General features: G+C 45.5%; 1 protein-coding gene across 3 annotated transcripts in view; it reads right to left on the bottom strand.

Moving 5' to 3' along the window:
• The window catches only part of gpatch1 (G patch domain containing 1), a 20,520-nt gene extending 9,529 nt beyond the window's left edge, over positions 1–10,991 (bottom strand). For all 3 annotated transcript variants that reach the window (XM_079284966.1, XM_079284967.1, XM_079284968.1), the window contains exons 1-9: positions 10,906–10,991; positions 10,559–10,693; positions 9,033–9,118; positions 7,178–7,338; positions 6,993–7,090; positions 815–876; positions 338–583; positions 105–255; positions 1–20 (exon numbers count right to left, since the gene is read on the bottom strand). The exon at positions 1–20 is cut by the window's left edge and continues 60 nt beyond it. In XM_079284966.1, the coding sequence (XP_079141092.1) occupies positions 1–20; positions 105–255; positions 338–583; positions 815–876; positions 6,993–7,090; positions 7,178–7,338; positions 9,033–9,118; positions 10,559–10,693; positions 10,906–10,969 (1,023 nt within the window). In that variant the 5' untranslated portion in view covers positions 10,970–10,991. The remainder of the gene's footprint in view (positions 21–104; positions 256–337; positions 584–814; positions 877–6,992; positions 7,091–7,177; positions 7,339–9,032; positions 9,119–10,558; positions 10,694–10,905) is intronic.
• Positions 10,992–14,544: the final 3,553 nt, after the last annotated feature.

Genomic DNA, 14,544 nt, shown 5'->3' with positions numbered 1-14,544 from the left:
AGATGCATCTTTGCTTTTGTCTGTCAACATAAAATAATACATGTTATGCTCCTGGTGTCCACTAGGGGCACTCTCCTGGACCTCCCTGGACCCCCCAGTTTTACCTCTTTTCTTGGTATACTGCTGCGGAGCCGTCCAGCCGAACAGTCCGTCTCCAGGCTCCTCCCCTCCCAGCACCGTGTCGTATCTGGACATGGAGTCTCTGTGGTAGACCTCTTCGTCATCATCATCCTCTAGGGCCCCCACCCCAAACGCCTGCAGGTGAAAGGTGACATCATCGTCAGAGTCAGTGAGTCTCTGCTAATAGAACCTGGTTGTAGTGGGCAGAGCTCCCAACCTGTCCGGCCACGCCTCCTCTCCTGGAGCCTCTCTTGTCTCCGAACAGACGGCTCCTGGTCTCGGACTGAGGTCTGAACAGGTCCAGGTGTTCGGGGGCTCCGCGGCCCATCAGAGCCAGACCTGGGTCCAGACCGCGGTACCCCAGACCCTGGACCCCCAGCCTGGGGTTGAAGTCCACCGGAGTCACATCCTTTGGAGCAAACATCACGTCCTCTGGAGCGAACTCATCATCATCATCATCATCCTGATTAAAAGGATGAAGATGTTACATCGAATTAATCTAAATATCTATTATGATTATAAATATTATTTATTGTTGTTACTGATGTTACTGTTTGACAGACTGGATGAAGAGGACAACATTAGTTTAACATTTAGGACCGTTAGTAGACGTTTGAAGAAGTTATGGACGAAATAACAAACATAATAATAATTGTCTGTCTGTCTGAATGCGTCTGTCCTCCAGCTGTCTCACCCCCTGTGAGTCCTCTGATCCAGCAGGGGGCAGCACAGATCCGTACAGTCGACTTCTTCTGTCTGTAGAGAAAGAAGAGAGACCTTACAGATGAAAACAAGTTCAAATATGAAATGTGAATCTGTGTAGAACTCATCCTGAGCATCAGTGAGATGACATCAATGTTTTCCAAGATGGCGGACGATACACATCGAGGCTCGGTCGCTCCTGCTTTTAAACGGTCTCGAATGAAACCTGAGATTTATAAAACTGTTGACGGCAAAGTTATTGTTGAGGATGAGCTGCTTCACTTTCTCGCCGTGAAAATGAAGACATTAAGTCAGGACGGGATTGTCCTGCTGGCTGCGAACACGTTTGACTCCGAGTGGATAGAGTCCTCGAAAAAAGTTTAGTTTGAACTCTGCCAAACTACACAGCGGTACGTTTCCCATAAAGGGGCACAGAAAGACATAAACAACATTAAGAGTTGCCTTAAAGTATTGAATGAGTGCGGGGAGAACACTCCCAGATTTGTCTCTCATTTCCTGGATGAATTGCCTCCGGTGACGTTTTCCAACTCGGACGTCTCGAGTCTACTTGGGAAAATGGAGCAGCTGTACACTGAGGTCTGCTCAATGAAGAAGTCGATGCAGCTCCAGGCTGATGTAGGCGAGGATTTTCGTGCCATCACTGTGGAAATCGATCGCCGACTGTGTGCACTGGAGCGTCCCACTGACCTGACTTCGGGCGGTGGCACAGGTGCTTCAGCGGCGCTGGATGGAGGCACTGTGTGCGTGTAGGCTGGGACCACTGGCTCTCACGATGCAGGGCTCGGGGCTACGCTGGCGAAGGACTCGGACGTTGATGCCGGAGAACGGGATGAGGCGGGACCCTGCGATCTGGACGAGGAGATGGCTGCGGGAGGTTCCGATTGTTTGGTGTCACGCTCCCCAAAATGGAGTCAGGTCGTGAAAAAAGGCCGACGGCCGGCGCGTGTTCCGGGGAGCGCTGCTGCTCAGTCGGGATCGCGTACCGTCGCCCCCGGGCGGAAAGAGAGACCCGGCAACGTTAAGCCTGTTGTTGGGACCGGAGCTGTGGGCAGCATCAAAACGGTCAAGACAAAGCTGGTGAGTGTCTTTGCTACCAGGTTCTCACCAGATCTCGACGCTGAAACATTATCTGCGTATCTTAAGGAAAAACTCAGCCGGGAGGTCAACTGTCTAAAGATCGACACTGTCCACAGAAGATTCAGCTCATTCAAAGTATCTGCTGAATGCAATGAGTTTGAGGAAATGTACATTCCGGAGTTCTGGCCAGAAGGGGCATTTGTCCGGCGCTATTTTGAGCCCCGCAGGGCGGAGTTATCGGCTCTAACCATGCACTTGCTGTGGGGGGAATAAGTTTGCCTGCGGGAGGTTCCGATTGTTTGGTGTCACGCTCCCCAAAATGGAGTCAGGTCGTGAAAAAAGGCCGACGGCCGGCGCGTGTGCTGTGGGCACTCACTTGCTTTGCTAAATGTAGATCCGGGTTTTGTCGTACAACTGTCGTGGCCTGCGTGTGGGCAGAGCGTTGGGGATAAAGCTCGCCGCATGGTTGTTGACAACCTTTTGGAGAATTGTGACATACTATGTTTACAAGAGACATTCTTACCGAAGCAAGACTTGGAAAAACTCAACTCTTTTAATGATAACTTTCATGGTGCTGGGGAGTCTACAACTGACTTTGGCATGGGAATAGTCAGAGGAAGGATTCCAGGGGGTGTGGCTATTCTCTGGAATAAGAAGCTTGACTCTTTGATAAATGTGGTCAGGCTTGGTGTTGACTGGTGTGTTGCAATACAGTTTACTCATGATGATCAGGAATTCACTATCCTAAATGTTTATACACCCTATGAGTGCAATCACAATGAGGATGAATATCTAAATAGGCTTGCCTTCATCAATTCCTTCATTCAAGACAATACTTCTTCTAGTGTTTATGTTATTGGGGATATGAATGCAGATATCTCAGACACAAGCTCAGTGTTTGCCAAGCACATGGCTCAGTTTTGTAAAGACAATTATTTTATATTATCAAGCGAAGTGCTTTTGCCTACAGATAGCTATACATACATTAGTGAGGCCTGCACACTACATCATGGCTGGACCATTGTATTGGTACAGCTGATGCTCATGCTTCATTGGGATGTATGGGCATTCTTTATGGCGCAGCAACAACTGATCATATACCTTTTGCTATGTCGATAAATGTTGAACATCTGCCGGCGCTATCTAGAAATGGAAATAGTGTCAACACAGAAAAACTTGACTGGTCAACTCTCACTGAAGAGGACGTCTTAGTGTATTCTGCTCGTACAGACCAGTCCTTCAGTCATATTCATCAGCTAGAGATGCAGCTGTGTGTACTGACGTTAACTGTAAGGATGTGGTGCATAGGAGAGATCTCTGCTTCATGTACAATGATATAGTAAGTGCTCTGTATAAAGACAGCAAGCCCTACTACAAGCATCATAATAAGACCCATAACATCAAACCTGGCTGGAACGAGTATGTAGCTGAGTATCGTGCTGAAGCCTGTGAAGCCTTCAAATCATGAGCTCTAGCTGGTAGACCCAGACAAGGACCAGTGCTTGAGTACAAGAAGCTCACCAATGCAAGATATAAGTATGCCATTCGCTTCATCTGCAAGAATGATCAAGCCATGAGGGCTGACTCCATGGCCAAGAAGCTGCTAAGCAACAACCTAGTTGATTTATGGAAAGAAGTGAGAGCTCTTAACTGTAAAACATCTTTACCATGCACTATAGATGGAATCTCAGGAACAGACAACATTGCTGAGTTATGGCGACAGCATTATAGCACCTTATTGAACTGCATCAAAAGTGATTTGTACAGCGTGGACAGTTCTGAGAGTAATGAGTGAATGGTAATTACATCATATGAGCTGCACCAAGCTATCAACAAACTGTCTGAAGGCAAAGCAAGTGGCTTAGACCATATTACTGCTGAACACCTTAAAGATACTAGTCCGAGGTTAGCTCCTCTCCTCGCTGTTTGTTTTACTGGCTTCATGATTCACGGCTTGTTACCAGACTCAATGCTGTCTGTTCTCTCAGTGCCAGTCATTAAAAACAAAGCTGGTAAAGTATGTAGCCTAGAGAATTACAGGCCCATTGCTTTGGCCAGCGTCCTGTCAAAAGTCCTAGAAAGAATTCTGCTGGACAGAATACAGGACTTCATCACCTCCACAGATAACCAGTTGGGCTTCAAAGCCAAACATGGCACTGACTTGTGTTTATATGCCTTAAAGGAAACTGCAAACAAATACAGAGGTCAAAACTCATCACTTCTTATGTGTTTTATTGATGCCTCCAAAGCTTTTGATCGTGTTAATCACAGTAAGTTATTTTTTAAACTGAGCCAAAGAGGAGTCCCCACATACACAGTGAGAATTCTGGCTTACTGGTATGCGCACCAGAGTATGAGAGTAAAATGGGGTAAAAGTGTCTCAGCCCCATTCGGGGTTTGCAATGGTGTCAGACAAGTTCTGTTTAATCTGTATATTGATGATCTGTCCAAGCAACTGAAAGCCAGTAATCCTGGTGCATGATGGGTAATACTCTGGTTAATCACATCATGTCTGCAGATGATCTGGTGATCTTTAGTCCCTCTAGCGCTGGTCTTCAGCAGCTCCTCACTATATGTACTGTGTACGGTGTGGAACATGACATCAAACACAACGCCAGTAAGAGTGCTGTCCTGATCTGTAGAACTAAAGAGGACAAATGTCTCAACTTCCCTGACTTCAAATTGTCTGACAATAATCTTGGTGTTTGTAGTGAAGTCAAATATCTTGGTAATTTTTTAACAGAACACATGTCTGATGATAACGACATTTCCAGGCAATGTGGTATGATGTCTGCACAACAAACAGTCTCACGTTAGTCTGGTGTGTGTACAGATGGAGTGAAGATGTCTCTGTTCAGAGCATATTGTACTCCACTCTACTGCACACTTGTGGTCAAACTACAGAACAAAGAGTTCACAGAGACTTCAAGTAGCGTACAATGACGCCATGAGAATACTTTTAAAGAGACAAAGATGGAGTAGTGCCAGTGAAATGTTTGTGGCTGCACGAGTCAACACTTTCCAAACAGTTTTAAGAAATCTCATGTACAAATTCATCTGTCGACTGAATGACTCTGTAAATGGGATCATACTTGTTTTAACCAACATAAGGTTTAGCACCACACGCTACCAGTCCAGCTGTGGAGACATTGGTACAGCTGTCTCTTTGTAAGGCATTGCTAGGCCTCCGTACTGTTATTGTTTGTGTCTGTTTTTTTATGTATCTGTCTGTATGTTTATTGCTGTTTATTGTAAACTGGACGTGAAAGTATGGAAGCGTAAAAGTATAACTATGAAACATATGAACCGTTTTATTGTTTGATGGACGTGATTAACCATATAAACTGCATAGACGCCTTATACAAGATAGTCACTCAAGACTTACGCAATCCTTCCTCTTCTGAACAGGATCAAACCAGTTACATTCTGTTTCAGCCCTAAAAGCAGGAGGACTCATGTGAGCGACGCATGAACCTGAAGGAGGAGAGAGACAGAGAGAGAGAGACAGAGAGAGAGACAGAGAGAGAGACAGAGAGAGAGAGAGACAGAGAGAGAGACAGAGAGAGAGACAGAGACAGAGAGAGACAGAGACAGAGAGACAGAGAGAGAGAGACAGAGAGAGAGAGAGAGCGAGAGAGAGACAGAGACAGAGAGAGAGCGAGAGAGAGAGACAGAGAGAGAGACAGAGAGAGAGACAGAGAGAGAGAGACAGAGACAGAGAGAGAGCGAGAGAGAGACAGAGAGAGAGCGAGAGAGAGACAGAGAGACAGAGAGAGAGAGAGCAAGAGAGAGACAGAGAGAGAGCAAGAGAGAGACAGAGAGAGACAGAGAGAGAGCGAGAGAGAGACAGAGAGAGAGCGAGAGAGAGACAGAGAGAGAGCGAGAGAGAGACAGAGAGACAGAGAGAGAGAGAGCAAGAGAGAGACAGAGAGAGAGCGAGAGAGACAGAGAGAGAGACAGAGAGCGAGAGAGAGACAGAGAGAGAGCGAGAGAGAGACAGAGAGAGAGCGAGAGAGAGACAGAGAGACAGAGAGAGAGAGAGCAAGAGAGAGACAGAGAGAGAGCGAGACAGAGAGAGAGACAGAGAGCGAGAGAGAGACAGAGAGAGAGCGAGAGAGAGACAGAGAGAGAGCGAGAGAGAGACAGAGAGAGAGCGAGAGAGAGACAGAGAGAGAGCGAGAGAGAGAGCGAGAGAGAGCGAGAGAGAGACAGAGAGACAGAGAGAGAGCGAGAGAGAGACAGAGAGAGAGCGAGAGAGAGACAGAGAGAGAGCGAGAGAGAGACAGAGAGAGAGCGAGAGAGAGACAGAGAGAGAGCGAGAGAGAGACAGAGAGAGAGCGAGAGAGAGACAGAGAGAGAGCGAGAGAGAGACAGAGAGAGAGCGAGAGAGAGAGCGAGAGAGAGACAGAGAGAGAGCGAGAGAGAGACAGAGAGAGAGCGAGAGAGGAGACCATCCAGAGCATAAACTGGACTAGATTTCTAAAGCAAATCAGCGAAAACTGAATAGAAACCCTATTACAGTCGGAGTGTTTGTTCTTGTGGCACTGAGACTGTTTCATTGAATTGAAATGTTGAAATGTTGTTGTATGTGACTGTTTAACTTTAATAAAACCACGGTAAGTGGCCGAAACCAAACAAAGTACTCTTGTTCTAGAGAACAATGCAACCCTCTTCCCCTGTCCGTTAACCGTGTGATAAGATGTGACGACTGACTACCGGAGCAGCTTAAAGGCGAGTACCCTGGTGAAGACAGTGTTAGTCATAAATGGTGAGAAGCTCACAATAGGCAATAGCAAAGTACAGACGTTCTACACAACTACTCATACTGGGTGTTCGGGTTCCATCCTACCGAGAGCGCCGAGGGCGTAGCCGTACAAGACTCTCAGAAAGACAACAATTCCGAAATCCTAACGACTCAGCTTCGGGTGACATAAAAAGCCGAAGGAATTGTTGTGACACCTCCAAGAGGAACCTAATCCTCGCAGGTGGGACAGCCGACGGAGTGACCACCTTGTTACGTGCGCAAGCCTTCCCCACTTTCCCCGTTCACGCTCCAGAACCCTCAGACGTACCCGTCTGCTGTCGACCAGCTTTCCTCTTCACACGAGGTCCGACACCCTGACCCTCCTTCCATCCCATCCTCTTCAGAAGCTCCACCCCGATGGACGACCTGAGGGACGAAACAAACGCACCTCAGGACAGATTCATTTACTGCGTTGATCAGATAGTAACGCGGGTAACAGGTGTGACATGTTACCTGGTCGGCGCGATCAGCTCCTCCAGCAGAGTGTCTCCAGGTATCGTTGCTGACTGAGCGTTGACGGCTTTCGCCTTTTCTCTGATGGCGTCTCTGCGACTGGAGGTGAACTCCTGTCTGGTGCTGATCTCTGAGGGAGCGATGCCGTGCTCACCGAGGTCCTGACAACAACAACAACAACAACAACAACAGTCAATCCCTCAGGGCCCCGTTCCTCGTACGTGGTTCAACTAAGTCGATCAAATGTCCTATTAGCAGCCTAAATTAACCCGATGATTGATGTCAGGCTATCTCGGTGTCAGGATGATTGCGCGTGCCCGTCCTACTTCTAAAGGGGGAAGCGTGGATCACCCAAACCATGATGTTCTAACAGTCCAATGTGAAATAAAGTCACAGAAAGAGCCTCTTTGTTCTCCGCTGACGAGCAGGAGATGATCATGAACGCATGTGAGGAAGTCAAGACCGAAATCACAGCAAAATATAACAGCGGCACCGCTGAGAGGACCAGACAAGAAGCACGGCAACACATCAGACACGTTCAATGCGTCAGTGTTGGAAATGAAGCGGCTCATTTTAATGCCTCATCAGCCCAACCAATCACATGACATGTCTTTATGTGCTGCTGGCAGTAGACTTCATGATGCATCATCCAATGAGATCTACAGCGACAATAATGATCTCAACTCTTCAGAATAATAATAAAAACAAGCCCAACGAGGATCCAATGACACTCATTAACATGAGGACATATGTGCTGTATGCCTCATGCATCATGTACTGTATGTGTGTGTGTACATGTGTGTGTAGATCACATGTAGAACTAGCAGTGTGAATGTGTGTGTGTGGGCGGATCAGTGTGTGTGTGTGTGTTATTCATCATCAGACATTCAATCAACTGAAGCAGTGAAGATCAATAGTGTGTGATTCTCTGTGTTCTCATCATGATCCACCTTCATCATGTTCTACAGTAATGATGTGCTGCTGTACTAATAACACTCATATCATTATGAGTGCTTTAACCTCATGTATGCAACCAGCCATCAAGAGGACATGAGAGCAAGTACACACTAAGCACACACACATGACTCAGAATGCTGAGTCAGCACAATATGTGCCATGGTGACGTGATGAACACATCCGTAAGTTTATTAAGCGCCAAATCAACTTGACCAACAGCGCGGCATGCAGCGGCTTTCCCCATGTTCTCCGCATCGCCGACACTACAACAACGCAGCACTCGCACAACAGCTCAAGGCTGCATCCAGTCTGTGGGACAGGCAGTGTGGTGTTCAATGTCTGCTCCAGAAGCTCTGGAAAGAAATGATTCCTTGTGGGCAGAATGGACAGCGCTCGTACAGGAAGTCATCGTGATGTGATGACGGATCTTGGCGATGTGGAAGAAGTCTCTCCCTATAAAACGCTCATCTAACTAATATCCTCCTTCATCAGTGGATCTCTGAGGAAGGGAGCTGCACATTAATGCAACAGAGGCTTCTTAGTTTGCTCCGCTGCTTTTAAGGATCACGTGTGTCTCACTTTACATGCATTTCATCAACTCCCGTATAACCCCCAGTATATGCGCAAGCGCATCAGACTACCGTATGTGACGGGAGCGGCCATGTTTTCCGGGGGAGTGGCAGCTTATCCAGCTACCTTCAGTTAGCCTGCGCTGGAGCAGGTTCAAGCTTATGGATGTGTTGCCATGGTGATTTTGCCGAACTTGCTTTGTGGAACCGAAAAGCCTGACTTCTGTAATCTTATCTTGAAAATGATCCGGCTAACTCAGTTAGCCACGTACGAGGAACGGGGCCCTGGACCTGCATCAACAGAGCTGTTTGTCAGTGTAACTCGTCACCTCCTCGTCCATGAAGTCTTCTGGTCGGGCATGATGCTTCTCAGCTTTCTGCTGCCGTGAAGACACAAAGGTTGACGGGGCCCAGCCTACAGACGACAACAACAACAAGTGTAGTTATAAAATGTATATAAATATTGTGATGTTTCGTCAAATGTATATAAATATTGTGATGTTTAATAAAATGTATATAAATATAGTGATGTTTAGTAAAATGTATATAAATATTGTGATGTTTAATAAAATGTATATAAATATAGTGATGTTTAATAAAATGTATATAAATATAGTGATGTTTAGTAAAATGTATATAAATATAGTGATGTTTAGTAAAATGTATATAAATATAGTGATGTTTAGTAAAATGTATATAAATATAGTGATGTTTAGTAAAATGTATATAAATATAGTGATGTTTAGTAAAATGTATATAAATATAGTGATGTTTAGTAAAATGTATATAAATATAGTGATGTTTAGTAAAATGTATATAAATATAGTGATGTTTAGTAAAATGTATATAAATATGGTGATGTTTAGTAAAATGTAGATAAATATAGTGATGTTTAGTAAAATGTATATAAATATAGTGATGTTTAGTAAAATGTATATAAATATAGTGATGTTTAGTCAAATGTATATAAATATAGTGATGTTTAGTAAAATGTATATAAATATAGTGATGTTTAGTAAAATGTATATAAATATAGTGATGTTTAGTAAAATGTATATAAATATTGTGATGTTTAGTAAAATGTATATAAATATAGTGATGTTTCATAAAATGTATATAAATATCGTGATGTTTAATAAAACGTATATAAATATAGTGATGTTTAATAAAATGTAGATAAATATTGTGATGTTTAGTAAAATGTATATAAATATAGTGATGTTTAATAAAATGTATATAAATATGGTGATGTTTAATAAAATGTATATAAATATTGTGATGTTTAATAAAACTTCTATAAATATTGTGATGTTTAATAAAACTTCTATACATATTGTGATGTTTAATAAAATGTATATAAATATGGTGATGTTCACTAAAACGTATATAAATATTGTGATGTTTAATAAAATGTATATAAATATTGTGATGTTTAATAAAATGTATATAAATATTGTGATGTTTAATATAATGTATATAAATATAGTGATGTTTAATAAAATGTATATACATATTGTGATGTTTAATAAAATGTATATAAATATTGTGATGTTTAATAAAATGTATATAAATATTGTGATGTTTAATAAAATGTATATAAATATAGTGATGTTTAATAAAATGTATATAAATATTGTGATGTGTAATAAAATGTATATAAATATGGTGATGTTCAATAAAATGTATATATTCTCATAAGTTCAGAGGGAAGTTCTCTTCTCAATGATCATGTCACCATAAATGTAAACAAGCTTCCAGCAGGTCTGAAGAACCAGGAGACACACTACAGGTCCTGATTCGGATCCTGCTCCTGGTCCAGGACCCAGAGTGGACCGTCTGCAGCAGCATCACTGACCTTCTTTGGTGCCCACAGAGTTGAAATAACCGGCTGAGAAGCCTCCAGTGAACGCCCCGTGGAACCTCTGGTACCGGCCCTTCTCGTCCTTCACCGTCTGCTCGTGGAGCGGGACGGGCTTCTTCAGCGGCTCGTCTACCACAAACAGATAATATATATATTCATGAATGAAGTCTGGTTATAAGCAAGGATGCTAAGCTAATGAGCTAATAACTCAGAGCTTGTTGTTCGCTCGTTAGCTTAGCATCCTAAAGTGACCATTTAGGTTCATTTCTCGCACCATGAAACAGTCGTAAAACGAGCGGATTATATATCTTTTAATAGTAATATAATAACATTAACTGTACCTTCTTCCAGAGGCTCCAGAGGAGTCCCGTAACTCACGAAATCCTCGTCGCTGTCGGACGCCATGTTTGTTTTACTATAACTACGGTGGTCGCTGAGGGACAAACATGGTTTATTTCGGGTTTTCTTATTGGAGCTTTAGCTTTAACCTCAGAGTGATATTTAGCATGAAACATTTTACTGTTAAAGCAACAAGTTTACATGAAGACAGATATATCGAGACAGAGAGACAGAGAGAGAGAGAGAGAGAGAGAGAGAGAGAGAGAGAGAGAGAGAGAGAGAGAGAGAGACAGACAGAGACAGAGACAGAGAGAGAGACAACCTTTATTTTACTTAAAACAATATGAACAAACAAAACATTGTTGCCGTGGCAATGGATTAGAAGAAACTCTTCAAAACAAAACAAAACAAAAAACAATCAAAATAGTTTCTCTTCATAATCAAGGAGCGTTGAGTTCATTCAGCTCTGGAATTAATCCTAGATCTGGAAAATGATCTGTAGAGTCAGGAGTTCAGGATCCTCCTGCTCCGCCGGTTGAGTCCTCAGAGGGTCACAGCATGCTGCCGAGACCTGGAGTCCTCAGAGGGTCACAGTATGCTGCCGAGACCTGGAGTCCTCAGAGGGTCACAGCATGCTGCCGAGACCTGGAGTCCTCAGAGGGTCACAGCATGCTGCCGAGACCTGGAGTCCTCAGAGGGTCCCAGTATGCTGCTGAGACCTGGAGTCCTCAGAGGGTCACAGCATGCTGCTGAGACCTGGAGTCCTCAGAGGGTCACAGCATGCTGCCGAGACCTGGAGTCCTCAGAGGGTCCCAGTATGCTGCTGAGACCTGGAGTCCTCAGAGGGTCACAGCATGCTGCCGAGACCTGGAGTCCTCAGAGGGTCACAGCATGCTGCCGAGACCTGGAGTCCTCAGAGGGTCCCAGTATGCTGCTGAGACCTGAGTCGTGCCGTCCTGGATGCCCATCCTGGCTCCGTTCACCAGTGTAGTGAGCATGTGGGCTCCGGTCTCTTTACTTGGCTCAATCTTTGTTCATCTCTTTCCTTATTGTCTGAACTATCTTCTTCAGTCTGAAGCCTTCCTGCTTCGTGAGACCTCCTCTGTCCTTGCTCCTCATGTGCGATCTGGCCGAGCTGGAGAGCTTCTCCTTGTCAGAGAGGTAGTCCTCCACTCTGGCTCCTCTCACGTTCTTGCTTCTCTTCAGATACTCCTGTATCTCCTCCACACTGTAGCCTTCAGAGTTCTTCCAGCTGCCAGCCTCGTGTTCTCGTGAGAGCTCACTCTCAGCAGCAGCGTCTTTCTCCAGACTGGACTCACACTCAGCTGCTCCTAAACTTCCTGTCGTTGCCACTTTTTTGGTCTGTGAGTTTCTACTGTTTCCTCTCTGTTTCCTCTCCATTTCCTCTTCAGCTGAGGAGCTTTGAGCTGCTCCTCGTCTTCCTCCATGTCTACCTCACTACCTGACTCCACCTGTCCTCCAGTTCTCTCCCTCACCTTCTGGACATCACTTGTCTCCTCCTCCCTCACCTTCTGGACATCACTTGTCTCCTCCACCCTCGCCTGCTGTGCTCCACTTGTTCCCTCTTGTCCGTCCTGCTTGTCCCCTCTGCCCTCCTCAGTACCTCTCTGGTTCTGGTCTTTGTTTGAGCCGTGTCCCCAGGACAAGCTCTGCTCAGATGTCCTTCTCTCCCACAGCTGTAAGATTTAAAAATCATTAGTCTTTGCAAAGATGACGTGGTCAAAGTCGTCCACAGTGATCTTGAAGCTGAGGTTGACCACTCTGCTCCTGTTGTTGGGGATCAAGAGGACATGTCTCCTGTGAGACACCACATGCTTCAACAGCGGAGACTTAAATCCAGAGGACACTCTCCTAACCGGAGACACCACCTTCCCATGTTCGGACAGCTCTTTGATTGTTGCCTCATTAGTGATAAACGGTGGAACGTTAGACACGGTGACTTTTACTGCTGAGCTGAGAGGATACGTGGGCAGGAAGTGTTCACCCACCTCGACCCCGCTGTTCATCCGCGCTGTGACTTCACGCGGCTGTGGCCGACAACCTCCCCTACTGCCAGGCTGATTCCTCCACTGAACACCCGAACAGCGGCGGGATCCTCACCCCGTGTTTCCTGGTTAACTAAATCAGATGTGACATCATCATACTGAGACCTGTGAGGTCATAGAGGTCATGTGACCACTAGGTGTCGCTATCTGCTCACAGATCTCAGGTCTGATGAACACCGAGTGACTCACTGAGAGATCAGCTGATCTCTGTTAGGGTCATATTTACTTTATATACAGTATAAATACATACAGTATATTACATATTCACATCCACTTTGTTACACATTGAAGTCTAATTTGTATCAGCTTAGCTATAGCTTATAGCTTATAGCTATAGCTAAGCTATTGAGGCCTTGCTGTGCAGGTTGAGAGGCTGACTCAGCGGTCTCTCACTGCCGGGGTCCTCCAGTCTTGATCGTCCTCCTATTGTATCTGCTTATGCAGATGATATATGTGTCTTTGTCACCAGTCAGAAGGACAATCAATGTTTGCAGGATACCTTATTGTTTTATGAAAAGGCATCATCTGCAAGGGTGAACTGGGCCAAGAGTGAAGCCTTGTTGGTGGGACAGTGGAGGGACCGGGCAGCACCTAGTCTGCCTGGTGGACTGGAGTGGGGGCAAGAGGGACTGAAAGTCCTGGGAGTTTTCTTGGGCAGCAAGAGCTTTCAAGCAAAGAACTGGGAGGGAGTGAAGGAGAAAGTGTTTTTCTAAATGGAAATGGTTGCTACCCCAGTTGTCATATCGGGGAAGAGTTCTGGTTGCCAATAACTTAGTTGCCTCGACTCTGTGGCACAGACGCATCGCTCTGACGCCACCGAGAGGCCTGATTGAGGACATCCAGAGATCCATCGTATACTTTTTCTGGCCTGGCAAGCAGTGGGTCCGGGCAGCAGCTCTGTACCTGCTTGTTGATGAAGGGGAGCACGGACTGATTGACATCCAGTCCAAAATTGCCTCTTTTCGACTCCGGACAGCTCAAAGACTGCTCTACGACTGCGGCCCAGACTGGCTCGACACAGCTCGTTTGCTGCTGAGGAGAGCTGGGTGGTTGGGCTATAACAAGCAGCTGTTCCTCCTACAACCAGAGACTTAGGACTTTACGGGACTTACATCGTTCTACAGCTCTGTACTGCAGGCGTGGCAGATTCTCCAACCCACACATGCCACAAATGAGGTTCCTGGAATGTGGTTGTTTGAGGAACCTTTGTTCCTTAGCAACTTTATAAAGACTCAAACTCTGCAATCTGCCAGCCTGCGAGTGAGTCTCAGAGAGGCTGGCTGCACCAAACTGGGCCATCTGATGAGGATGACGGCGGCATCGATGGAGGGCCTGAGAGACAACAGCAGCATCACCTCAGTCCGGCTGATCAACAGAGTGGAGGAAGTCTGTGCCGCCCTGTCCATACCCCAGAGAGGGTTTGTTGCAAACCGAACTCTGTGTGACCAGTGGTATGACGGCTTTGAGTACTGCTTCCCCTCTCTGTCCATCTCCCCCTCTGTGGGGACTGAGTTCTTTGGTCCAGATATTTCCCCGAAAGGCAGCTGGCGGTCTCTGTACAAGCTGCCCATTGAA

This window comes from Melanostigma gelatinosum, assembly GCF_949748355.1.
Source record: "Melanostigma gelatinosum genome assembly, chromosome: 2".
In the NCBI taxonomy this organism is placed as follows: domain Eukaryota; kingdom Metazoa; phylum Chordata; class Actinopteri; order Perciformes; family Zoarcidae; genus Melanostigma; species Melanostigma gelatinosum.
Note: the sequence above shows the minus strand (reverse complement) of the source record. Positions and strands in the feature narration are given on the sequence as shown.